Consider the following 25,603-nt stretch of genomic DNA (forward strand, 5'->3'; position numbering starts at 1 on the left):
ACGCACATGGCTGGTGAGATATCCTGAATGGTATATTGGGAGATGTATTGGGGTTCACTTGCACCAGTTCAAGTTGACTTGACTACACTTGTGGTGATGGATAGGATGTTTACTAACTGTGCGCTCACCACAGTTGGGCATTCAGTTGATCTGGCAAATGGGTTGTGCGTCAAACAGGCACCAAGTGGATTGTTAAAGTGAATTATTATTATTACAGTTTAAAAAGATATTGTTATTAGGGATGTGCCGAAAGCAAAATTCTTGGCCGAAACCGAATACCGAATATTGGAAACATTTGGCCGAAAACCGAATACCGAATAGCCGAATAATACATGTATATAATTTAATTTGTATTACTAATATTTGCACCATTGCTGTACCTTTGTTGTAAAGCTACCTGATTATGGCAAAAGACATGATTATGCTGATTATGGCAAAAGACATGATTATGGCAAAACCTAACTTAAATAATAATCACCATATGGTTCCATAAAACATTTATTTCTCACTTTTGAATGCACACATAACATATTTATTTTTGTGTAGAATTATTTATTTACTATTGTGTAGTAAATTTGTAATAAAAGAAAAATTATGTCTCAAAATATTAACATTCCATATAGTTGAATTATTGCATCATAAAGAAATATCAATGTAATTATTGTTATAATATATATATATATTGAATATCCTATACATTATTCGGTAGTATTCGGTAGTATTCAGTATTCGGTAATATTCGGTATTTGGTATTCGGTACTATTCGGTAATAATTATTCGGCTGTAAAATCAAACGGAACCGAAACCGAATATGCGTTTTTTGGCACTATTCGGCCGAAAATATTCGGCGCCGAATATTCGGTCACATCTCTAATTGTTATAAGTGTTAAATGGCTATATTCCAAATCACTGCTATCCTGTTTTTGTCTCTCCTGCTCTTAAGTAATCCAGAGGAGAAAAAAAAGAAAAAAGAAAAAAAAGAAAATCAGAACCGGGATAACGATTTGATCCAGTCGGAAGAGCACTCATACGGGATACAGGATAAAAAAGTGGAATTTGGAGAGATGAAACAAATGATGAGAGGATAACGTTTGAACAGGAACACTGATTTGTGAGGTTCTCTCTCCTGAACATTTATTTCCTGAGATGTGCTTTGTTTACTAAAGAGCTGAGAGGCGGGAAAACCCCTGTTACTGAACACTCTGTAGTAGCGATGGGACGATATGAAAAGGTCATATCACGATTATTGTGACAAAAGAAATCGCGATATACGATATTATCGCGATAATCATGGGGCGGAACATTTGCCGAGAAATAGCAGATCTACAAGCTCAGCTTGTAGATCGGCTATTATTTGGCAAAGACTTTTGATAGAGTGAAAAAAAGACTATCAAGTAAAGACTTTATCAAGTATGTTATAAGTGCCTTTTACCAATTCTAGAGGGTTTAAGTGGTACCGGATATGCAGCTCGGCAAATAAAAGGTGAATTGACCCCAGTGCATGACGGAGGACGATATCATATCATGATAAATTAAATCTCCACAATACGATTATCGTGAGTGTTTTTTATCACGATAAACGATAATATCGCTTATCGTCCCATCCCTACTCTGTAGCAGTGATTACTAGCAAAATACAGAGCTTAACTTTTCAACCAAAAAAATCGTTTTACAAAAACATATCTCTTACATCACCTTCAACAGCGAGTGTGTGTATAACTGTGATTTGACGGCCTCTCCATTCTGTCATTCCTCCTCCCACCACTCCGTTTCCGTCTCCCTCTCTCTCTCCTCTGTGCCTCCAGACACCTCGGGCCGGTCTCTCCTCCTCTCTGTCCAGCAGTGATGTCAGCGAGGCGGGCCTGTCCTCCCAGGGTGCACTGGGGGCTCCCGTCATACCTCAGCCCGGCGGGTTGCCCGCATCGGCAGCCCCGGGGCCCGCTACCCAGAGCAAGGTGAGATTTGACCACCCAGAGCCAATGACCAAATGCAGCGTTAGTTTAGTTGACTAAAACTAAGACGGAAAAAAACCCAGCTATGATGACTGAACATATTGACAACAAATAATCAGATTAATAGATTTTAACAAGTGGAGAAGGGGGCGTCCGCTGGCCTACTGGTCCAGGCGCATACCACTTAGGCATTGCCACATAGGCATGGATGCCTGGCAGCGTCACCGGTTCCATTCCCGATCCGGGCGACCTTTGCCGTGTGTCACTCCCCATCTCTCCCCCTATTTCCTGTCAGTCTACTGTCCTATCTATAAAGGCATAAAAGCCCAAAAACAAATCTTAAAAAAAAAAAAGAGAGAGTTCCAGTAGAACTAAAAAGAGTAGTCTTTTTAACTAAAGTAGTCTTTTTTATGTTTGGTTTCGCTTGGGCTCTGAAAATGCCAGATCTACAAGCTCATAACACGTCGTGCTGTGACGCTGTTGTGAGTTTGTAGATGTTTTTCGTTATTTTCAGCATGAAACCAAGTGTAAAATCTGCATTACGACACCATCAAGGACTGCCAAAATACATTTTTGTTGACAAAATCAAAACTGTAGATTTTGTTGAATACAATCTCATATTTAGTTGACGAAAAGAAGTCTAAAACTTTTCCAGATGCCTAAAATATGACTACAACCAAATGCAATTTTTTTTTTACAAAATGTTTGTCGTTTCATGTAGGCTATACGCATTAATATCCTAGACCTAGATAGACCGTTGAATACATTGTCTAGCACTGCCATTTTCGTCTACATATCACTTTTATTTTTTGTCATTCCATTACTTGTCTCATTCCATCCATGTTGCTGTCATTGTGTGACCAGATGGACCCTGCCATGTCCACGCAGGTAGAGTTTATCGTGTGTTGTCATGTGGCTGCATGCATGCTGAAGATTTCTGGTTCACTAACTGGTCTTGCTGCTGTGGCCCACATTTCACCCAGTTCTATCCTTTAACCCATTTAGAACGGGTACACATTACTGTGTATCATTATTTTATGCTTTAACTATTGAAAAATAGCAGATATACAAGCTCACAGCGCGGCACCGAGTGCCGCGCTGCGAGCTTGTAGATCTGCTATTTTTGAAAAATCGTGAAAATTAGCATTTTGACCCGATTCTTATAAGTGTCTTTTGAATCCTTCTAAGGTTTTTTGAAAAACCCTATGTTTCTATGGCGGCAATCTGGCCATAGCCATCGTCAAAGAAAAGGTCCTTTTCACTTAACTGGAGCTCAGTTAGTGTGTTCTTGAGAGACTACTACTGTATTTCAGTGGTGCTCAAACCTTTTCATGTGAAGGACCCCCAAAATGATATTTATTTGGCCACGGACCCCCATCTCAAAATATCTAGTTCCAGGGACCACCCAGAAGCTAAATTTGAGTTACAAACATTCGCTTTAAAAAGACATATATTAGGGGGCACGGTGGCGCAGTGGTTAGCGCTTCGCCTCACAGCTAAAAGGTCCTGGGTTCGATTCCCGTCGGGGGACGCTATGGGCGCTGGCGGCGTGTTTCTCCTCCGCGTCATCAGCGCCCACACCCTAGGTGGGGTTGGGCAATAGGGCCTTTCTGTGTGGAGTTTGCATGTTCTCCCCGTGTCTCCTAGGGTTGATACCCTCACAAAAACATGCACGTAATCCTGGTCTCAATAATGCCTCCCCCTGGCCAGCCGGGGCGCCTGATGGAGGGGAAAGGAACTGGTTGGAATAACGTGTTCCTTCCACGCGCTACGTCCAAACCAGGTAAATCTCCACTGTCAGGTGAAAAGAAGCAACTTGGACTCCTCATGCATAGAAGGAAGCATGAGGTCAGTCCGTTGTCTCCCCAGGCACGTCAGAGGGAGAGCAGAGCCCAGGATTACATAGGCAATTGGCACTGGGTGAAAAAATGGGTTACAAAATTGTGGGATAAAAAGAAAGAAAAAAAAAATACATATATTCAAAGATTTGCACACATTTTCACGACTTTTTCAAAAATAGCAGATCTACAAGCTCGCAGCGCGGCACAGAGTGCCGCGCTGTGAGCTTGTATATCTGCTATTTTTCACTGGTTAAAGCATTCAATAATTCTAGGCCCGCCTAAATGGGTTTTAATTACTTGAAAATGTTTGCCTCATCCCCCACCACTGCTTCAAGGTGTTGACATTAACTTTTTCGCCGCCGTTGACAGTCCTCACCGTCATTGAAAGGGTTAATACCATGGCGCCGTTGACGGTGAGGACTGTGAATCTTACTGTATATACAGTAAAGATATGATTACTTACTGTACGTCGCTCCGGTCCCGCCCGCATCGGTAATGTCGGCGATTTGTTTACAACGCACGTTGGGCGTGCACGCGAAGTGAAGCTCCTCAATGTTAAGTCAATGGAGAGGCCCATAAAGAAACTTCATTTAAACAAAATAGCCATTTTGAGACATTTTGCAGCAGATCTAAATGTAAACAAGGCACAAGGCAGGGCGCAGCCATCTTTCCTCTTCTTGTCCCACACTGTCATGTGACTAGATGACGTAATCGTTGCCGTCAAGTGATAATCCAAAAAAACAAAAACAACCCCCTTCCAGCCCTTCAAAATAATAGCGGCGGCCTATGGAGGAAACTGCGTGGCGCCGAGGCACCAAGCAACCTTCAGATTAAGAGGCACTAGATGTGTTAATTGTGATGACGCATGGGTTTGCTTGTTTTGAGAGTTTTGAGACAATGAAACGAAAAAAAGCACCACTGTCTTCCACCAGAGTCTTATTATTGTGTAAGGAATGAATTCACCTCCCTTCACTACTGCTGTTCTACCTGTAGAGGGCACTGTTGTTGCTCTCTGGTTAATTCTGCTGTGGTCATTGATGTCAAATGAAGAGTGACACAAGTAATCACATAGATGTGTGGGTTTTTGGTGGTGGTTTCACAAGAATGTATATCTTTTCTTTTTTGCAATTTGATATATTCTGACAATTTCTATGAGGGCTTACTAGTGATTATTCTATATATTACCTAAAATATCAATGAATCGATATTGTTTTTCTATTACCAACTTCAATTGGTCTGATTAACCACTTAAATTCTGTGTTATACTTACCGTTGTACAACGGTGTGCAGTATTGTGAAATGATTCAATCAATCATCCTATGAAAAATGATATTTTTCATTTATATCTATTTTATTCAAATGGATAATCTTTTTTACAATTGATTAAAACGATTAGTTTAACTGTGGCACCAATTTCTTTTTACATGAATTCGATATGCTTTAAATTCCTGAACCAATAATTTGATGATGGAGGAGTGACTCCATTGAGTTTCCTACTGAGCAGCCACCCGGTCATCGAATTATTGGCTTAGAAATGTTGTCTGAAACAAAACAAAAAAATCTACATGAATGAAAAAATATATATAATAGTTTTTTGGGTGAACTAATCCTTTTTAAATGGATAGTTTACCCCCAAAATGACTTGTTTTACTCACCCTCTGCCCATGGAGACTTTAATTCATGGATATTTGTTTTGCTTTTGTCACATTCCTAAAACAATAATGTGATGGCCAACAGCGGTTAGATAGATAGATACCTTTATTGTCCCAAGGGGGAAAATTAGTTGCCCAGAGGCAGCACAGCAGTATAAGATTATTTACAAAGTAAAAAATGAAAAAGATAAAAAGAAAAAACAAGAACAGAGTACAGTAAGTACAGTAAGAGCAAGGTACAAGAGGATAGGGAACAAATAATATATATACATAAAGTGTCCTAAAGCACGACTATCAATATAATACAGTGCCCAAATCAAAGTGACCATAACCGTCAATGCTAGTTAGTGAGACAAGTATCTCTACATCATGTCAAACACAAGCAGAAATACTAACAAAACTACTAACACAACCTAATGTAGTGCAGTGTCCAAAGGTCAGAGCGATAAAAACAACTAGCAAAAGAAAAGAAAAGAAAAAACAAGAAAGGGTGATGCAGTTCCCTATGGTAATTCAAGCCTATCAAGTTAAAGCTTAGGAATGCAACAAACCTATCCATGAATTCAAGTCTCCATGGGGTGAGTAATCAATAGAAAACAAGTCGTTTTTGGGGGTGAACTATCCCTTTAAACTGTGACATTCCTGCTGAGTGAGAGATGAGCTCCGTCACTGACTTGCTCTCCTCTCGTCGTCCTCCTCCCTCCCTCCATCCCTGCCTCCTCCTCCACCCTCCTCCACCCTCCCAGGAGGAGGAGTCCCTGCGTGGCCAGGTGAAGGACCTGGAGGAGAAGCTGGAGACGCTGAAGATGAAGCGGGCGGAGGACAAGGCCAAGCTGAAGGAGCTGGAGAAGCACAAGATCCAGATGGAGCAGCTGCAGGAGTGGAAGAACAAGATGCAGGAGCAGCAGGCCGAGCTGCAGAAGCAGCTCAAAGAGGCCAAGAAGGTAAGAGGGAGGACCAGATGGTTCACTTGAACCAGGGGCCTTTAACAAGAAGGTAAGAGGGAGGACCAGAGGGTTCACTTGAACCAGGGGTCTTCAACAAGGGCTTCCGGGACCCCTAGGGCATACATGGGCAACTGGCCGCCCCATGTGGCCCCCACCTTCACCTGTAGTGTGAACTGTGAATGACTAATAACCCGCTTTTATTTTTTCAGTTTTCATGTCCAATGTATTTATTTGTATTTAAGTTCATAAGGTTAACATAAAATAACACATAATTGCATTTGAAATTAAATAAAAATGTTACTTTTTAGGATTCCAATTCAAGAATATAAAAAAACTACAGTATTTAAGATTCCAATTAAAAAATATCAGATCTACAAGCTCAAAATGTGTCGCACTTTTTGACTGTATATGCATTGTGGCCCTCTGGAGTGAGTGTGAAAATATAGTGGCCCTCTCCATCATCAAAGTTGCCCACCCCTGCCCTAGGGGGTCCTCGGATTACTATAGGGGGTCGCCAAATCTATGTGGGGTAGGAAATTTTTTTCTTACATTAATCACTTGAACCCTCACCTCCCTATTCTGAGGGGTACATTAGCCAAAAATAGAAGATCTACAAGCTCACGAGGCAGACCAAGTACACATGTTCTAAGTATTGAGGGTTTAAGTGGTCAACTGATTGACACTACACATTAACATAAATCCAACAGGCTACACAGTGTTACTGCTGTCAAACAAGTCAAGGCCTCATCTCTTTCTCAGCTAAGGGTTCCTTCGTCTGAATGTTGAAGACCCCTGACTTAATACTGTGATGCAGCCATTTTTGTAATCACTGCTGTCAGACAGAAACCTTGTATCTCTATTATTTCAATGTATTCTGCTTTTTATTTCTTAAATTAATGCCTGTGAGAATTATAATATTGAACCAATGAAAAGTAGTTAGGAGCTTGTGACTAAATGGCTATATTGGATCTATTGGAACACAAGTTCTTCTCTCCATTTCATGAAAAAGTAACAGTTTTGGACATACAAGGTTCCTACCTGACTGTGGCAAAGCATTTCTGCCCTCTATTCACAGCTATTTCTTAAAGGAGTAGTTCACCCCCAAAATGATTTTTGGAGCTGTGTGCAGCTCCCTATCCGTGGCTGTGTGGGTCTGTCTGTGTGTCTGTCTGTGTGTCTGTCTGTCTGTGTGTGTGTATGTAGCCTGAACTTCCTAAACTTCGGCACGCCACTAGTCCCACAGTTTTGCCACCACACACTCGCGCCATATGTCAAATCGACCGGCTTACTCGGGAATCGTGGGCTATTACTTTTCTAAGAGAAAGGTTCTATAGTTTAATTGATATTAATTTATTAGTGAATTAATTTTCCCCATTGACTTATAATGGGAATTGCAAAAACTCACATTCAATTATTTGTCTCTCGCAAACCATAGGGGGCTAGAGTTTCAAGACTTGGAGAGGAGGTTCATAATGATTTCAAGGATTAAATGAAAAATAATTGTGTCATTTGGCCGCATGGTGGCGCCATAACACCCCACTTTACGTTTTGGCCTGTAACTCTTGAACCGTAGGTCGGAAAATTAAAAATATTTTTTCCCTGGATTCCTTAGGCCATGACGCATCTCCCCATATAGGCCACGCCCATTTGCGCCATGATAGATTGTCCGCCATCTTGAATTTTCTCCAAAACACACTTTTTGCTCCTTTTCCTACATATTTTCTTCAAACACACACACACACACACACACACACAGCTCCACTTCACACGGGTGTGATTTTTTTTCTATTGATTACTCATGCCATGGAGAGTAGAGTTCAATAATATTTTTAGTTTTTTGTCACATTCCTAAGACAAAAATTTGATTCGAGTAAATTTACCCCCATTGATTCCGGATGGGGACCCGTTTCGAAACGGGTCCCCATCCGTAACGAATGGGGGTAAATTTATTGTTATCACATTTTTGTCTTAGGAATGCGACAAAAAACTAAAAATATTATTGAACTCTACTCTCCATGGCATGAGTAATCAATAGAAAAAAAGTCATTTTTGTTCAGGAAAAATGCAGCTTTATTGGAGAGTATCATATACAGGTGTATATAGCTTTGTTTTAACTAAAAAATTAAATAAAATCCCATTTTGGAACACAAGCCGGCAACACCACTGTGGGTAGTTGTTGCTAGTATAGATGGTATGTCGTCCTTGTCGGGTGGAAACCTTGTATGTCCAAAACTGTTAAGGCCGATGCATACTCCACTTTTGAAGCCGAGTTTAATTCGGTTTGGTTCGGAACAGCCGACTTTAATTACAGTGCGATATGACTTTTTTTTTTTTTTAAGTTTTTCAGAAAACCTCAGGTCAGGATTTAAAAGGCGTTTTCTGCCCGCGTAGGCCTAATTATTTCCTTTTCCTCCCTCGGCCGTCTAACCCAGGAAGCCCGCGAGGCCCACGAGGGGAAGGACCGCTACATGGAGGAGATGGCGGACACGGCGGACGCCATCGAGATGGCCACGCTGGACAAGGAGATGGCGGAGGAGCGCGCCGAGTCACTGCAGGCCGAGGTGGACAGCCTGAAGGAGAAGGTGGAGGAGCTCTCCATGGACCTGGAGATCATCAAGCACGAGATCGAGGAGAAAGGTTCGTACAGGACAGTGGTCATCAGTGTTGATTTAGTTGACTAAAACTATGGCGAAAAATGCTTGTCGACTGTTTTTTTTTTCCTGACGGTAATGACTAAAACTAAGACTAAATATATTGAAAATGTCTTCAACAAAATAAAAACTAGACTAAAATGTTGGGGAGGGACTGATGGAGAAGAGAGTCATTTTATGTTGCTCTCCGGTGTTGCGTGCTGAATATAGCCGATCGCGCGACGCGTTGTGAGCTTGTAGATCGGCTATTTTCTCTCCCATTCACCCCTGACTCTCCGTCCAGTGGTTCCCATCTCACTCACACTCTCTCTTGTCTTTCTGTCTCTCTCTCTCCCTCTCTCTTTCTCAGGTACAGACGGTGCTGCCTCCAGCTATCATGTCAAACAGTTGGAGGAGCAGAACGGCAGGCTGAAGGAGGCCTTGGTCAGGTCAGTCTTAATAATGTGTACATCTGATCTTTGAGTCCAGTCACAGCACATTGAAAACCGAAGTGCTTTCCAACCGAGGGCACAGCACTAAACCACTTGTCGTTCACAATGACATAATACTCTGCACAGTGTATGTATCCCAAATGATCTGCCGTTGTGGACTGTGGTGACCCAAAGGCGACTTTGGATGAAATCACAGGAGAAAACTTGTTTTGCAAGACTTCAGGAAGTAGAAACACTGTAGACAGTATTATGTTAATGTGAACGACACATATCTAAAAACAACATTTGGAGCAATACAAAAAAGTGAGTTTGTACCCTGCCGCTCGCGGTTGGAGCTGCGATTGACCCTCCCAAAAAAGAAAATACATCAGATAAAGGTAATAAAACGGCTAGTTTTATTTTCCTTTTAATTGTCCTACTGCCAGATGTTATTATTTATTTATTGGGGCTGGTGCCAGCAAAAAGCAGCTTACCTTTGCGATGTTATGGAAAATTATCTATTGGTTCTTTCTAAACTAATCCATTTCACAATGGACGCTCAAATGTGTACTTTGGCCATACTGGCGGCAGAGGGCAGCCTTATGCAAGAATTAATGTGAATTGGGTCCGTTTGCCATACATTCAGAGCATAGAAATGCCACAGGTCCACAGAAAACAGCCAGGAAGTGATTTGGCACTCCATTATTGCTAACATGCGGTGGATTTTTGAGAGCAGCATTACGGGAGATGTTCTTACTGTACACGGCAGCGCGACCCCTCATCAGACGAGGTAAAAAGAACGAGCCGTATTGGCAACGCGCCGCCGTCAAAATTGGGACGAACAGGAACGTCCGAAGCAGTAAAAGAGTTCAAATGAACCACTTGACTTAAATGTTTTGTAGATGCCCTGAGTTTGTTGCCTTTCTCGACACACGCACATACTGTCCTTTTTTAAGACATAGTCTGGTTATGGTCTGGTTGCCTCCCTGTCCAACTGTAAGTGTTTAACTCCTCCTGTCTGCGTTCCCAGGATGCGCGACCTGTCGTCGTCAGAGAAGCAGGAGCATGTGAAGCTGCAGAAGCAGTCGGAGAAGAAGAACATGGAGCTGGACGCTCTGAGGAGCCAGAAGGAGAAACTCCAGGAGGACCTGACCGCAGCCGAGGCCACCATCGATGAGCTGAAAGAACAGGTATACAGACATGATGACGCAGGCTGAGGCCACTGTCTTATTTGCAGATACTAGGGCATTCACCAAATATTCGAATATCAAAGTCACTATTCGACGTTGTGTGTGTGTGTGCGTGTGTGTGTGTGTCAGGTGGATGCTGCGCTGGGCTCGGAGGAGATGGTGGAGACCCTGACAGAGAGGAACCTGGACCTGGAGGAGAAAGTCCGGGAGCTGAGAGAGACGGTCACTGATCTGGTCAGTGCATCACATCAGTGTTTCTTTAGCCTAGTGAAGACCATAGACTGTATAAAAGATATGGACAAAGCGAAGCCATTGGTTTCTATGCAGCGCAAATTACACAATATGGGTCCTTGGCATGGGTGTTGCCATCACAGATTGAAATGCAAACAGTGGAGGCTATTGCTATTACTGCCAACGGTCACGTGCAACCGCAGGGATACATGGGAGAATGTGGTCGGAGCCTCCCGAAATACAGCACACGAAGAAGAACACAGCCGGCTGGTATCAGTTTAGTTGGCCACGCCCCCCGCAACTTTATCATCAATTTTAATATAAATGGGACCTTATTTTCACAAAACGCATATCATCGTGATTGAAAGGCAATTTTTAACTAGCGATAGGAACCATAAAGTATTCATGAAAATGTTAATTAAGGTTAGAACACGAAAGGGGAAAATGAATGGATCCAATGGAGAACAATTCTTTTTGCAACCGGCCAGGGGGAAAACAGCGCAACTAGCGGCCAATCATAGGAAGTTTTAGTTCCGTATTGGGCTCATTTTAAATCGGCGGAACTATGCCCCTGGTAAAGACCAGAGAATTTACAACAGGATAAAGCCATTTTAGACAGAAATGGCTTTCTATATTTCTACTGTATCATGTTTCCACTGGACGGAGCCCGTTTATTCCATAATGTAATTTGGCTTTGTTCTACGGCTACGCCATACATGAGCAACTGGCAACCTTCACTTAATGCGGCCCGCAGGTTAATATCGGAATACTGATATTGATTTCAGCTGTTAATTCCTAACATGCAAACATGACCCGTTTTAATTACTTCAATCTATATTAGTAGCTTAATGACTACTATTAAAATGTTAGTCTTTTTATGTCCAATGTATTTGTATTTAAGTTCATAAAGTTAACATAAGTATAAATAAATGCGTTTGAAATTAAATAAAAATTACTTTTCATGGTTCCAAGTAAAAAATAGCAGATCTACAAGCTCAAAATGTGTCGCACTGAGACACATTTTGAAGCTTATAGCTATTTTCGCTACTTTTGTGTGACATAGAATCACGGAGTAGGGCATTCATTATTGATATAAGATAGCAATAATAATTAAGATAAGAGGTTTTTGAGATAAGAGGTTTCTGCTCGACAATACTGTTATGCAATGTTGCCCTCTGGAGTGAGTGTGGGAATAAAGTGGGCCTCTCCATCACCAGGTTGCCCACCACCGTTCTACGCCTTACAACAGGGGTCTTCAACAGGGGGTCCGGGACCCCTAGGGGGTCCTCAGAGTTACTACAGGGGGTCATCCAAATCTTCCAATCCTTTTTATATTAACAACTTGAACCCTAGCGTCCATATTCTGAAAACTGTTGCCAAAAATAGCAGATCTACAAGCTCACAACGCCTCGCAGCGCGCGAGGCGTTGTGAGCTTGTAGATCGGCTATTTTCGTCAAAAAGGTTTGGTGTAGAAGGGAAAAAGAGCAGAGTGATAGGTCAAGTTTATTAAGTATTGACCGTTCAAGGGGTTAAAATATCTGGAAACACACATTTAGATGAACCCAAAATACACTGATGATTGTGCTGTCAAACGATGAAACTACACTTGGTATCTTATGTGTTGTGGGGGGTCCCTGCTTCAACTCTCTCTCCACTAAGGGGTCCTTGGCCTGAAAACGTTGAAGACCCCTGCCTTACAATATGCACCACGCATGACGGTCACCTCTTGTGTCCTCCCAACAGGAGGCCATCAATGACATGAACGACGAGCTCCAGGAGAACGGCAGGGAGACGGAGATGGAGCTGAGGGAGCAGCTGGACCTGGGCACCGGGAAGGTCCGCGAGGCCCAGAGGAGAGTGGAGGCCGCTCAGGAGACCATGGCCGACTACCAGCAGACCATCAACAAGTACAGAGAGCTCACTGCCAGCCTGCAGGTGCATATAGATCACTACACACATATACAACAGGTTCTCACCCCTAATGCTTCATACAACCGACGCGATCTTAAATACCGAATGCTTCTCACCATAGACGCGGACGGATTGCCTAATGTCTCAAGGGTTAGACGCATTGGGTGGTCTAAGAAGAAAGAAAAAAAAGTAGTTCCTGATGCGGGATTCGATACCGCTCTGAAGGCTTCTTGGTTTACCAGCCACCCGTCGCTACCGTTCACGCCACTATAAACGACGGAGCGGCGCCGTCTCAGGCGCCGATGACCCCCGTGAGTCGCCACCGAGGCGAGCGATAGCGAGCCGAGTTGCCGCGACAAGCGGTGGGAATGGCGCATGAGCCGACTCAGCCGCGTTACCGAATTACGTGCCGTTATGGACAGAATAGTAAATCTTGACCAGGGGACTGCTTGCGCCTCCGAATGTGGCTCAAAGAAGGGACTACGTTATCATTCCACGTTTTGTCAAAGATAAAAGCACAAAAAAAAAGGAACTTCCCAGTCACTCTGGTTAGCTCAGTCGGTAGAGCATGGAGATACAAATCCAGGGACCGGGGTTCGATTCCCCGTGACGGCCGTCAGTGAAAAATATTCCAGTAAACACATGTCGGCGCATGCGTACTAAGACTCTGTCTCGTCCAAAAACTCTCCGTCCCCGTCGCACCCTAGACGCAATAGTCACTCCCAAAACTTCACAGGGGTGAAGCAAAGGAAAGCAAAGACACGGCGTCGGGAGGGTGAAGCAAAGGGAGTGAGAATGGGTTGACATATACACATTTGTACGACTATTCTTACCGCAACATTTTAGGATGGCTTTTCTTATAAATGCAGTCTTTGATGAGTTTTTTTGCCATTTATAACCCTAAACCTAACAGAATTCCTAATCCCGACTGCAACCTGAATCTCTTCCCAATTGTAACCATGGCTCTAAAAATCTTTGTTGACAGATTTATATCATAACCTGTTAGAACAGGGATATGCAGGGAAGTGCAGCCCGGGAGCCAAATGCGGCCCGAGGACAAATGTTATAGGGCCCACGGCTTCATTCCTAAATTATAATTTGGATGGATTCCTTGGTCCCTGTTATCTCATTCTGAAGGGATCAAAGAAATGAAATTTTATTGTATTTTTTACCTTGCACGTCTGGTTACATTTGCTAATGTGAAATAAGGCTGAGTTATTTGTTTTGCTCAGAGCACACACCTGACAAAAGACATTGATATTGATATTAAATATTGATGATGATAGTTAGATGAAATCGTTTAAAAGCGATGCATATTTATGTGACTTGGTCCGACCGAAAGTACATTATGTCAGGAGCTGTAGTCGGCCATTGGTTCTTTTAATATTTTCTAACCTTTGAAACAGGTTTGGGCATCCCTGTGTTACACACACACACTCAGGAATTAGAAGAGAGCGACTATAATTATCAACAAGTCGTCAGTAAATGATTGCTCACCGGTGTGCGTGTGCTTTCCCCCTGTGCACCAGGAGACCAACAGAGAGCTGACCAACCAGCAGAATGCCAACGCAGAGCAGGTCCAGCAGCCTCCTGCGGAGATGTTTGATTTCAAGATCAAGTTTGCAGAGACCAAAGCTTACGCCAAGGTAAGGGCTGAGACGCACGTCCCAATGCTAGTGTCGGATTGGGCGCTGATGGGAATTTGATCCAAAGACCATAAAACGTCTGATGCAAGACCTTCCAAAACTTGGTACCAAGCCATATAGGAAAGAAATTGAATTGTTTCCAGTTCAATTGAGCACTAGAATGAAATGAAACATAACTGACAGTAATTCTTAAAAGTGTCAATGGAAATTTCATTTTTTTCTTTCTTTAAAGACACTGAAAGCGTTTGACATGTTTAATTAAATGAATTGAATGAAAATGTTTTGTCCTGAAAATACTGATGAAATACTAATTGTCCCTGTAAACTGACTTTCACATTCGTCAAGTTATTATGTTAATTATTATGTTAATTCCATTTCCAACACAATGCAAAGCAGTAGCAGTTGAAGCTTGTTGTACCCTTTATTTATAGGAAACCTATTTGGGTTAGGATTTTATCCATTCCTTATGGATTTACAGTAGATGGTTACCCTGCAATTTGGATTTATGTGTTTCTTCCAGGCCATCGAGATGGAGCTGAGGAAGATGGAGGTGGGCCAGGCGAACCGCCAGGTGTCCCTCCTCACCTCCTTCATGCCCGAGTCCTTCCTCCGCCACGGAGGAGACCACGACTGCATCCTGGTGCTGCTGCTCATCCCAAGGCTCATCTGCAAGGTGGGTGCTCTGCAAACATGACTTAACCTCCACCCCTTATTTCTCACAGTATCTCTAAAGTCATGTCATCAACATGGATCTGTCCCATTTGCCGCGAGCTTGTACACCTGCTATTTTTTTTAAATTGTGAAACTATGAGAACTACTGATTCAGAAGGCATTTGTTGAATCGGCCTCAGGTCTTAATGGGATAATAGCCAAACAATGCGTGTGGTTTCCCCCGCAGGCGGAGCTGATCAGCAAGCAGGCGCAGGAGAAGTTTGACCTGAACGGCGAGCCCCTGCAGGGCGCGGCCATGAGGGGGTCCCGCGGAGAGCAGCTCAGCTTCGCCTCAGGACTGGTCTACTCCCTGGGCCTGCTGCAGGCCACGCTGCACAAATATGAACAGTGAGTGACCGTCGTGCATCAGGGCTGTCTGTCACCATCATGACGTTTTACATCAGTGGTCCTCAACCTTTTTCAGGCCGCGACCCCCCAAATAATCATATTTTAACTGGGGACCCCCCTCCACAATGACGAGCACTAAGAGTTGAGGCATTACATTTTGTATAACACGGTTCTATTGTGAAAATAGCAGATCTACATGCTTGCAACGCCTCGCAACGTGAGGCGTTGTGAGTGTGTAGATCTGCTATTTTCACAATTTCTGCCTCTAATATTTGACAATTTGGCATGTAGATCTGCTATTTTCACAATTTCTGCCTCTAATATTTGACAATTTGGGCAATGTTTAATTAGTCATTTTAGAGGTATTAAAAAGTCCATAAATTGTCACTTTAGAAAGGTGCATAAACCCTCTACACTTAAACTTTATGTTGGTTTGTTTACTGTTGAGTGAGAAAACAATGTTGCACATTAAATTATCTGGGGGACCCCCCACAGGTTGAGAACCACTGTTTTACAAGACCATTAATTGTCACTCAAATGATTTAGACGATTTAATTGTCGTTTAAATTGTGTTTGGCTTTTAGGCTTTGAAGTTGCACATGGCAGATATGACACATAAGCATAACCTAAATATACAAAGAAATTACTGACATATTAGACAACTTTATACCTTTAAAAGTCCATTGATAGTGGAAATAGCCAATCTCACGTGTCGAATGGTGGCGCGTTGTTAGCTTGTAGATCTCGCAAAAGAGAGAGAAGCCCAGAGAATGAACAAAAGACAGACTTGAATGATAAGTTGGTTTGATCAATCGCAGTGCCACTATGTGTAGGTTGCATGTCTTCTTCTATTCCAGGCTTTATGTATAAATGTGAGATTGTGAATAGTGAAACTAGCAACTTTACAAGCTTACAACAATCTGCTATTTTTGCAAACCGATGCAAGAGAAAGTGGGACATTGTATCATATTGGTCCCTGAGCAAAGCAAAAGGAACTACGGGTGTGAGACGCTCTTAATGCATTACTTTTGAGCATCCTGTGTATCCACAAAAACATTTTGTAATGTCATCAGTCTGTCCATTCTCGCCACCTCTAACAGTGTCTTTCCTTCCATTGTGGTGTCCTGTTCTCATCCAGGGCCATGGGTAGCTGCGGTGTGGAGGTGTTTAAGAGGATGGGCACGCTCTACTCAGAGATGAGCGTCCACGAGCGCTCTCTGGACTACTTCATCGACCTGCTGCACAAGGACCAGCTGGACGAGACCATTCAGGTGGAACCACTCACCAAGGCCATCAAATACTACCAGGTAACAGCAATTCAGGACCTCTGGTCTCCCATCTAGCACCTGAAACATGCATAGATTTTAATGAATGAATGAATGAATGAATGAATGAATGAATGAATGAATGAAAAAGATCCATTCCTTAGGGGATTATAAGACAAACATGAATAAACAATACCACATGCACCTACCTGACTGTATACACAGACACACATAAACACAGCTTTTCTGTCTATTTTATTTTTCATAAAACGACGCTGGGTATCTTGGCAAGCGCTATATAAATGTCATGTATTATTGTTATTATTTCCAGTTGAAAACATCCTAATAGTCAATTTAGCAATACGATTTTGCCCTTCTGATGGGACATTGTTTTGGAAAACGTCTTCGTGCCTGTTACTTGTCTGGGCTGAAATTCTTGTCACCGCTGTTGTGTCCTCCAGCATCTGTACAGCATCCACCTGTCGGAGCACACAGAGGATTGCACCGTGCAGCTGGCCGACCACATCAAGGTACTGTCATTTGTGTGTGGTGTTGTCCTGTGTCCCTGCTCTGTCTCCACGGTCTCCTGCATCTTTGATGGCGCTCAGGGACATGCTGGGCCCATGATTCAGCCCGGGAAAAAGAGTTGGAGAGGCCCTCATTGCGCGCTATAGAGAGAGATCTCTCTCTATAGCGCTGCTGCTACTTAAAGATTTACCATTTCAGATCATGACAAGTGACAAGCCAGTGGGCCAATTACATGAGTTATATTTCGTCATTGTCGGGTGGAAACCTTGTATGTCCAAAACCATTTTAAAAATGATTTAAACTAGTGAAAACAGCCGATCTACAAGCACACAACGCCTCGCACCGCGAGGCGTTGTGTGCTTGTAGATCTGCTGTTTTCACTACTTTTGTGTGACAGCCTTGTATGATGAAGCAGGGCTTTGCTTTGCGAAAAAATGTACAAATTTGAAACTTGGAGATACGAGGTTTCTGCCCGACAGTGACGATTTACTTTGTTGGCCGCCCAGCCCAGCCACCAAAATGGAACGAAGGCCGACATTTATTTTTTATTTTTTCCTAATGGCCGGCCTGGACCGGCCGTTCGGGAGTTGTCCCACTTTTCCCAATGGCCAGCACGTCCCTGATGGCGCTCACATCTTTAGCCCCTTGAAGCCCAACCCAAGCTACCCTGCAACTGAAAAGTGGAAAGCATCTAATCGGAACAAAATAAGAAGTAGAACTGCACTTTGTCGAGGTGCCAACTTGCTCCTTGAGCACAAGTAGGCCAAGTATTGGCCTACGCCGGCAGAGCGCGCCATGATGTGCGCTCACCATTGGCGATACCAGTGACATCACCGCTGGCATCACCAGGAATGCTGGTCCCTCATTGGCTGTTAATGATGACTTTGCAGGAAATGCTGGTCCCTGATTGGGCTAGACACTGACATACATACACAGCCGAACGCAGTGCTTGCGCGCTCTGCTGGCGCAAGTAATAAGTGTCGACAAATATTAGTGTCGAAGTGTCCTTGAGCAAGACTCTGAACGCCTGATTCAGATTGCCTTACGTGTTTCCATGAATGTAGGAGATGTCTGCGCGCTTCAGCCAGCAGTTATTGGTAGAAGGACTCGTTGGTGCTCAACAAGGACAAACTATATCAAAAAGACATATTACCTGGGCACTTCAAAAATTACTACCCAAATAAAAATGATGGATCACTCAACTGGTCTGCACGTTCATTTATTGTAGAGCGACAGAGTCACCCTGTCGCTCTACAATAAATGAACGTGCAGACCAATTGAGTGCTCCATCATCTTTATTTGGGTAGTCATTTTTGAAGTGTTTCCATGAATGATTTTTGCGAATGGAATGCACAATCATTGTAAAGCGCCTTGGATAAAGACGCTATATAAATGCACCATTTACCATTTCGTCACTGTTGAGCAGAAATTGGATAAAGACGCTATATAAATGCACCATTTACCAATTCGTCACTGTTGAGCAGAAATTGAGTATCTCCAAGTTTAAAATTTGTAATGCCCTGCTTCATCATACAAGGCCGTCGCACAAATGTTGTGAAAACAGCCACGAGGCGTTGTGTGCTTGTGTGATCGGTGTTTTCACTATTTTAAATCAATTTAAAAATGATGAATACAAAACGAATGGTTTTGGACAAGGTTTCCACCTGACAAGACGATTCACTTCTTCCACCGCTTGTTGTGTCTCAGTTCATCCAGAGCGGTCTGGACTGCGTGGCCGTGGAGTCTGCCCGGCTGCGTTCCTTCCTGGCCGCCGGTCAGGAGGGCTCCAGTCTGGTCATCCTGCTGAAGGACCTGGACACCTCCTGCTCCGACATCAGGCAGTTCTGCAAGAAGATCCGCCGCCGCATGCCCGGCACGGACGTGATGGGAGCGCCCGTCGCCGTCATGTTTGGAACACCGGTACAATCAATCAATCAATCTTTATTAAGGGCACTTGGTCCATAGCAACATAAACATAACAAACAATACAAAGACAAACGAAGGCAGACATAGTCCACATACAATCATAAATGCATATACTGGCATAATAATGGTTCCACAGTTGAAGAGACTCTTTTTCTTCCTTCGTGTATCATCGTCTTCTCCCCCTTGCTGACACCTTCCCAGGCAGGGTTTGAACCACTGACAAACATACATACCGATAAACTGTTTCTATAGTAAATAACCAATGTTTCTGGTGACTTGTTCCAAGATATATGCTTTCTTTTTGAGTATTTATTTCAGTATAGTCAAACGCTGTAATGACCAGGACGTTGTTTGAGGCAAAAGTGAATATTACACAGTATTGACTGTACAAACGGACCCCTTACAGAAGCCCTAAGTTCCCATGTGTACCCTTGGTGGTGATAATTGGTCATATGCATCTGTCATGTCACACAACGCCAGGTGTCGGAGACGCTGATGGAGTGCCGGCGCCAGCTGACCAGGGTGGTGGCGGTCCTCCAGGAAGTGGCCGCGTCCGGCGCTCAGATGGTCGCCGCTCTGGCCGAACAGGAAGGCCTCAACGCACTCAAACTAGAGGATAGGGCCTTCGTCGCTGTGGAACAGGTAGACTTTTACGCGGAAATGTTGACACTTTTCCAGGGTTTCAGGGAGTATTTTGGTTGCTTTAAGCTTTAAGGGAAGGCAACAGATACTGGCTGGATGTTCAAATAATGGTATTAAGTTATCATTTGGCATAATCAAAAAGGATAAATATGTTTTTATAAATGTTGGAAAAAAAGGTGTTTGAACAGCTAAATCAGCCCTCTCTCAGTATTGGAAGCGGTCTATCCTACAAGGGTACTTACTTTATACTGTCAATATATACATTTAAATCAACCTTTTACAGTTGAGAAGCTTCCAAAGCATTAAAGCGTAAATATTATCTGTTTCTGAATGCTAGATATTTACAAATAATGTATTTATATGGCAATTTTATACTTTATGGTGCTGGCAATACTGTGTACATCTAGGAGCTCCTTCTGCTCGTGATGCCATCATTGTCCAGTTCCATTCTGCCACCTGTTGGGTGACCTTTTCAAAACATCTTATTTTAAATCATTCTATTTAATTATATGTAAGAATCACACCCGCGTGAACACGGGTTTGAACTGAGCTTAGAGGCTGTGTCGTGCATATCTCCTTGTATGGGCCGTTCTGTCTGTGACACCAGCTGTGGCGATGTCGGTTTCTAGAACGTTAGTCTCGTGTGACCAGATGGGATCTAGCGGTATTGCAGCTGTTGGAACTGCATCAGGGGTTGACACTAAGGTCTAAGAGGCACTTGCCCGTCGGGCAAGTACAGGTCATGTTCTACTTGCCCAAAGGTCATGTACACTTGCCCAAAAAGTAAATCGTCCATTATAAAATGATAGGAAAGATTTTAATTACCACTCAATTTAACTAAATAAAGATTTTAAATCATACCTCAATACCACCAAATCCAAATACCTAAGTAGTTATGATTGCTATGGTTTCACACTTCGTCATTTTATATATTCTTTTATGGCCACGTTCAGGTGTTTAGACAGATATCTGATGTTGTGTTTATAGACGGTTGCGTCCCCTCTCAAATGAGCACTTGCCTGGTCGGGCAACCTGAAAGCAAACTTCACCTGCCCCAAAGTTTTATTTACCTGCTGGGGGCAGGTGGGCAAGCCTTAGTGTCAATGCCTGTGCATACATAGGGACAGAGGGACCTACACACTAAGTCAAACGTAGGAGCGGTTTGTACCGCTCAAAAAAAGAAACCGGTGTTGTTGTGTAGCTGTGGACTAGTATGTAAAAATCGAATGTTGTCCCTGTTAGAAAGCCAGGCATGGATAGGTGTGCTTGACATTCATATTGTACCATTTGTATCATTTGTCACACGCACGCTCTAACGCTGAGGTGTTTCCTCCTCAAGGTGTACGGCTCCAAGGAGCTCAACGCCCAGGAGTGCTTGCGCCAGGCCTGCAGCGCCGTCATCGCCACCATGAACAAGATGGCCACCGCCATGCAGGAGGGAGAGTACGATGCAGAGAAACCACAGGCCAAGGTAACCGCCGCCGCCGCCATCGCTGTCGGGCAGAAACCTTGTACACGTACCTTGTCTCCATATTTCAAACCTTTTCTTGTTTTTCGCAAATTAATGCCTTACTTCAGTGGTTCTCAAAGTGGATTTCTGGGACTCTCTGTGTTCCTTTATGGGGGCCTAAATTGACTTTTACAAGTCTATAACTGTGACAGTGTACAAATGGAACCAAATGGACCCTTCTGTGTCCATTTGGTTCCATTTGAATCCATTTGGACCCTGTCAAAGTTAAGTGGCGACCTTCAAATTTCCAAGTTTGAGAACTACTGCCCTACTTCATCGTACAAGATTGGGCATGGCCAGACTAACATCGTTGCATAGATATTGACCTAAAAAGAATAGAACCAGCAATGGCATACTGGTTCCTGATTGGTGCTCCACAACTCCGTGGGCAGCGAAATCCAATCACACCCGAGCAGGGCCAGACTTATCAGAGTGAATATAGCATGGCCTGAAAAGGTTGAGAAGCACTTGTTTTATGTGACCTCTAGGGCTGTCACGATTATGACATTTTACATGACGATTATTTGTCACTCAAATAATTGCGATTAACGATTTGATTGTGTATTTGTCGTTGACAATTACATTTCTGTTTGGCTTTTAGGCTTTGAAGTTGCACATGGTAGATATGACACATAACCTAAATATACAAAGAAATTACTGACATATTTGACAACGTTATCTATCTATAAATGCGAGAAGTCTCTGTGTGTCTGTCTGTCTGTCTGTGTGTCTGTGTGTCTGTAATCCGCGTATCTCGAGAACCGTTCGTCCCACCGGCTTCAGATTCGGCACGCACGTTCCCCGCCGCGGCACGGAGTGCAGTGCCGGGTCTCGACCCGACCCGACGCGCGGTTTTCCCGAACCGGCGCGAAACGTTCGGAATCTCCTTATGCGGGGTTGATTGTTGACATCAGGCTGTTCCGGAGGAAATCGGAGAAAGCTCTGACTCATTGTGACATCACTTCATAAAAGGCTCTGACATCACGTACGCCACATGAGTCAACAAAAAATCTCTGTGAGTGTGTATGTATGTATGTAATCCGCGTATCTCGAGAACCGTTCGTCCCACGGGCACGCGCGTTCTCCATATATGGGCATAAAATGAATGCCCCCATATATGGGCATAAAATGGATTGCAGACAGACAGATACAGATATCTCCATATATGGACATAAATGGACAGAGGCAAACAGATGGTCAAAGATCTCCATATATGGGCATAAAATGGACGCAGACAGACAGATACAGATATCTCCATATATGGGCATAAATGGACACAGGCAAACAGATGTTCAAAACGGGTCCTATGACAACAGGTATAATGAGGTTTGCATTAAAGGGGGAACCGGCACTGTGTCTGCAACACAGTTGGAGGCACAGACAGATACTCCATATATGGGCATACAATGGACGCAGATAGACAGATATCTCCATATATGGGCATAAAAGACAGATATCTCCATATATGGGCATAAAATGGACCCAGAACTATAACTGCAGTGATCTCCATATATGGACATAAAATGGACGCCGACAGACAGATACAGATATACAGACAGATACAGATATCTCAGATATCTCCATAATGGGCATAAATGGACACAGGCAAACAGATGTTCAAAACGGGTCCTATGACAACAGGTATAATGAGGTTTGCATTAAAGGGGGAACCGGCACTGTGTCTGCAACACAGTTGGAGGCACAGACAGATACTCCATATATGGGCATAAAATGGACGCAGATAGACAGATATCTCCATATATGGGCATAAAATGGACCCAGAACTATAACTGCAGTGATCTCCATATATGGACAGATACAGATATACAGACAGATACAGATATCTCCATATATGGGCATAAATGGACACAGGCAGACAGATGGTCAAAACGGGTCCTATGAAAACAGGTATAATGGGGTTTGCATTAAAGGGCGGGGCATTCATTCCCTATTTACATTGTTCCGAGTTGGCCAGGTCGCCGACTAGACGCTGGGCCGCCCGAAGCTTCATGAGTCAACAAAAAATCTCTGAATATCTCCATATATAGCATATATGGGCATAAAATGGACGCAGAATCACAAAGATCTCCATATACGGGCATACAGGGACACAGACAGACGGATACAGAGATCTCCATAAATGGGCATAAAATGGACGCAAATGGCATATATGGGCATAAAATTTACGCAGAATCACAAAGATCTCCATATACGGGCATAAAGGGACACAGACAGACAGATACAGAGATCTCCATATATGGGCATGAAATGGACGCAAATAGACAGATATCTCCATATATGGGCATATATGGGCATAAAATGGACGCAAATGGCATATATGGGCATAAAATTTACGCAGAATCACAAAGATCTCCATATACGGGCATAAAGGGACACAGACAGACAGATACAGAGATCTCCATATATGGGCATGAAATGGACGCAAATAGACAGATATCTCCATATATGGGCATATATGGGCATAAAATGGACCCAGAACTATATCTGCAGTGATCTCCATATATGGACATAAAATGGACGCTGACAGACAGACAGATAACAGATATCTCCATATATGGGCATAAATGGACACAGGCAAACCGATGGTCAAAACGGGTCCTATGACAACAGGTATAATGGGGTTTGCATTAAAGGGCGGGGCATTCATTCCCTATTTACATCGTTCCCGAGTTGGCCAGGTCGCCGACTAGACGCTGGGCCGCCCAAAGGGCGGCCCAGCTTCTAGTGCTTAAAAATAGTGGAAATAGCCGATCTACAAGCTCACAACGCGTCGCATAAAATAGTGGAAATAGCCGATCTACAAGCTCACAACGTGTCGCGATGCGACGCGTTGTGAGCTTGTAGATCTGCTATTTCCACTATTTTTAAATTTTCATTTTTTTTAAAATATATGAACATTTTTCAACATGGAAACGATTATGACGATTGTGAAAAATAATCACGATTATTTCAAAAAATCACGATTAGACGACCATGTAATAATTGTGACAGCCCTAGTGACCTCATGGTGGTGTGTCCTCCTGTCCTGTCCCCTGGTCAGACTCCTCCAGTGGAGATGCGCGCTGCTGCGCTCAGAGCCGAGATGATGGATGCTGAGGGTCTGGGAGTCAAACTGGAGGACCGAGAGACCGTCGTCAAGGAAGTCAAGAAGTCCCTCAAGATCAAGGTAACTGACACCAAGACCCTTTCAGGGGTTGACACTAAGGTCTCAGAGGCACTTGCCCGTCGGGCAAGTACAGGTCATGTTCTACTTGCCCAAAGGTCATGTACACTTGCCCAAAAAGTAAATTGTCCATTATAAAATGATGGGTAAAGATTGTAATCACCGCTCAATTTAACTCAATAAAAAAATTTGATCATACCTCAATACCTCCAAATCCAAATACCTATGTAGTTATGATTGAATATGTATATCTATGGTTTCACACTTCGTCATTTTATATATATTTTTATGTCCACGTTCAGGTGTTTAGACAGATATCTTGTGCTGTGTTTATAGACGGTTGCGCCCCCTCTCAAATGAGCACTTGCCCTGTCGGGCAACCTGAAAGCAAATTTCACCTGCCCCAAAGTTTTATTTAGCTGCCGGGGGCAGGTGGGCAAGCCTTAGTGTCAATGCCTGCCCTTTGATATTATGTTATCTATGGGGCGGTATTGATGACAACATAAATAGTAATGATTGATAATAGATTAGGCTTGTATATATCTAGATCCCAATGGGCTGAGTAACATAGTGGAACATAATTGTTTATAAGTAGTTGGAAGAACAGACAACATCAGTTTGAATTGCAAACACAACACAATTGAAGTTCAAGCAATGCTGGGAACTAAAAGACTAAAAAGATAAGCTTTCTCACTTTGTCATATCTACAGATCCTTCTCGAAAAATTTGAATATTGTGTAAAAGTAAATTTTCTTGAAACTTTCATTATAGACCACTCAAAACAAGGATTTATGATAGAGAAATGTCAACCTTCTGAAGTCAGAGTTGCTTTAAGTCCAGTGGGAAGTTTCCAAAGTCGTATGATTTGGGGTGCTATGGCATCTGCAATGCTTTTTCACACAATATTCTAATTTTTCGAGAAGGATCTGTATAATACAATACATGGCGAGTGTGACATTAATGCTACATAAACACATTTCCATTTTATATTAGTCCAAAAACAAAGTTAAAATTATTAATTGCCCTCACCCTCTTCTTGCCCGTCACCCCATACCCA

The 25,603-nt window shown here is 43.1% G+C and overlaps 1 protein-coding gene across 2 annotated transcripts in view; it reads left to right on the forward strand.

Annotated features, from left to right (window-relative positions):
* The window catches only part of LOC308298535 (dynactin subunit 1-like), a 42,656-nt gene that overhangs the window by 10,713 nt on the left and 6,340 nt on the right, over positions 1 to 25,603 (forward strand). Inside the window, exons 6-22 of one of the 2 annotated variants that reach the window (XM_080742160.1) lie at positions 1,806 to 1,955; positions 2,817 to 2,840; positions 6,192 to 6,389; positions 8,825 to 9,029; positions 9,393 to 9,471; positions 10,484 to 10,643; positions 10,773 to 10,877; positions 12,619 to 12,810; positions 14,316 to 14,432; positions 14,953 to 15,105; positions 15,331 to 15,491; positions 16,630 to 16,798; positions 17,218 to 17,286; positions 18,992 to 19,204; positions 19,691 to 19,852; positions 21,192 to 21,323; positions 24,424 to 24,549. In XM_080742160.1, the coding sequence (XP_080598286.1) occupies positions 1,806 to 1,955; positions 2,817 to 2,840; positions 6,192 to 6,389; positions 8,825 to 9,029; positions 9,393 to 9,471; positions 10,484 to 10,643; positions 10,773 to 10,877; positions 12,619 to 12,810; positions 14,316 to 14,432; positions 14,953 to 15,105; positions 15,331 to 15,491; positions 16,630 to 16,798; positions 17,218 to 17,286; positions 18,992 to 19,204; positions 19,691 to 19,852; positions 21,192 to 21,323; positions 24,424 to 24,549 (2,415 nt within the window). The remainder of the gene's footprint in view (positions 1 to 1,805; positions 1,956 to 2,816; positions 2,841 to 6,191; positions 6,390 to 8,824; positions 9,030 to 9,392; positions 9,472 to 10,483; positions 10,644 to 10,772; positions 10,878 to 12,618; positions 12,811 to 14,315; positions 14,433 to 14,952; positions 15,106 to 15,330; positions 15,492 to 16,629; positions 16,799 to 17,217; positions 17,287 to 18,991; positions 19,205 to 19,690; positions 19,853 to 21,191; positions 21,324 to 24,423; positions 24,550 to 25,603) is intronic. The other variant, XM_080742161.1, reaches the window with a different exon arrangement.

The sequence above is a fragment of the Nannobrachium achirus genome (genome assembly GCF_963921795.1).
Source record: "Nannobrachium achirus genome assembly, chromosome: 14".
NCBI classification, from domain to species: domain Eukaryota; kingdom Metazoa; phylum Chordata; class Actinopteri; order Myctophiformes; family Myctophidae; genus Nannobrachium; species Nannobrachium achirus.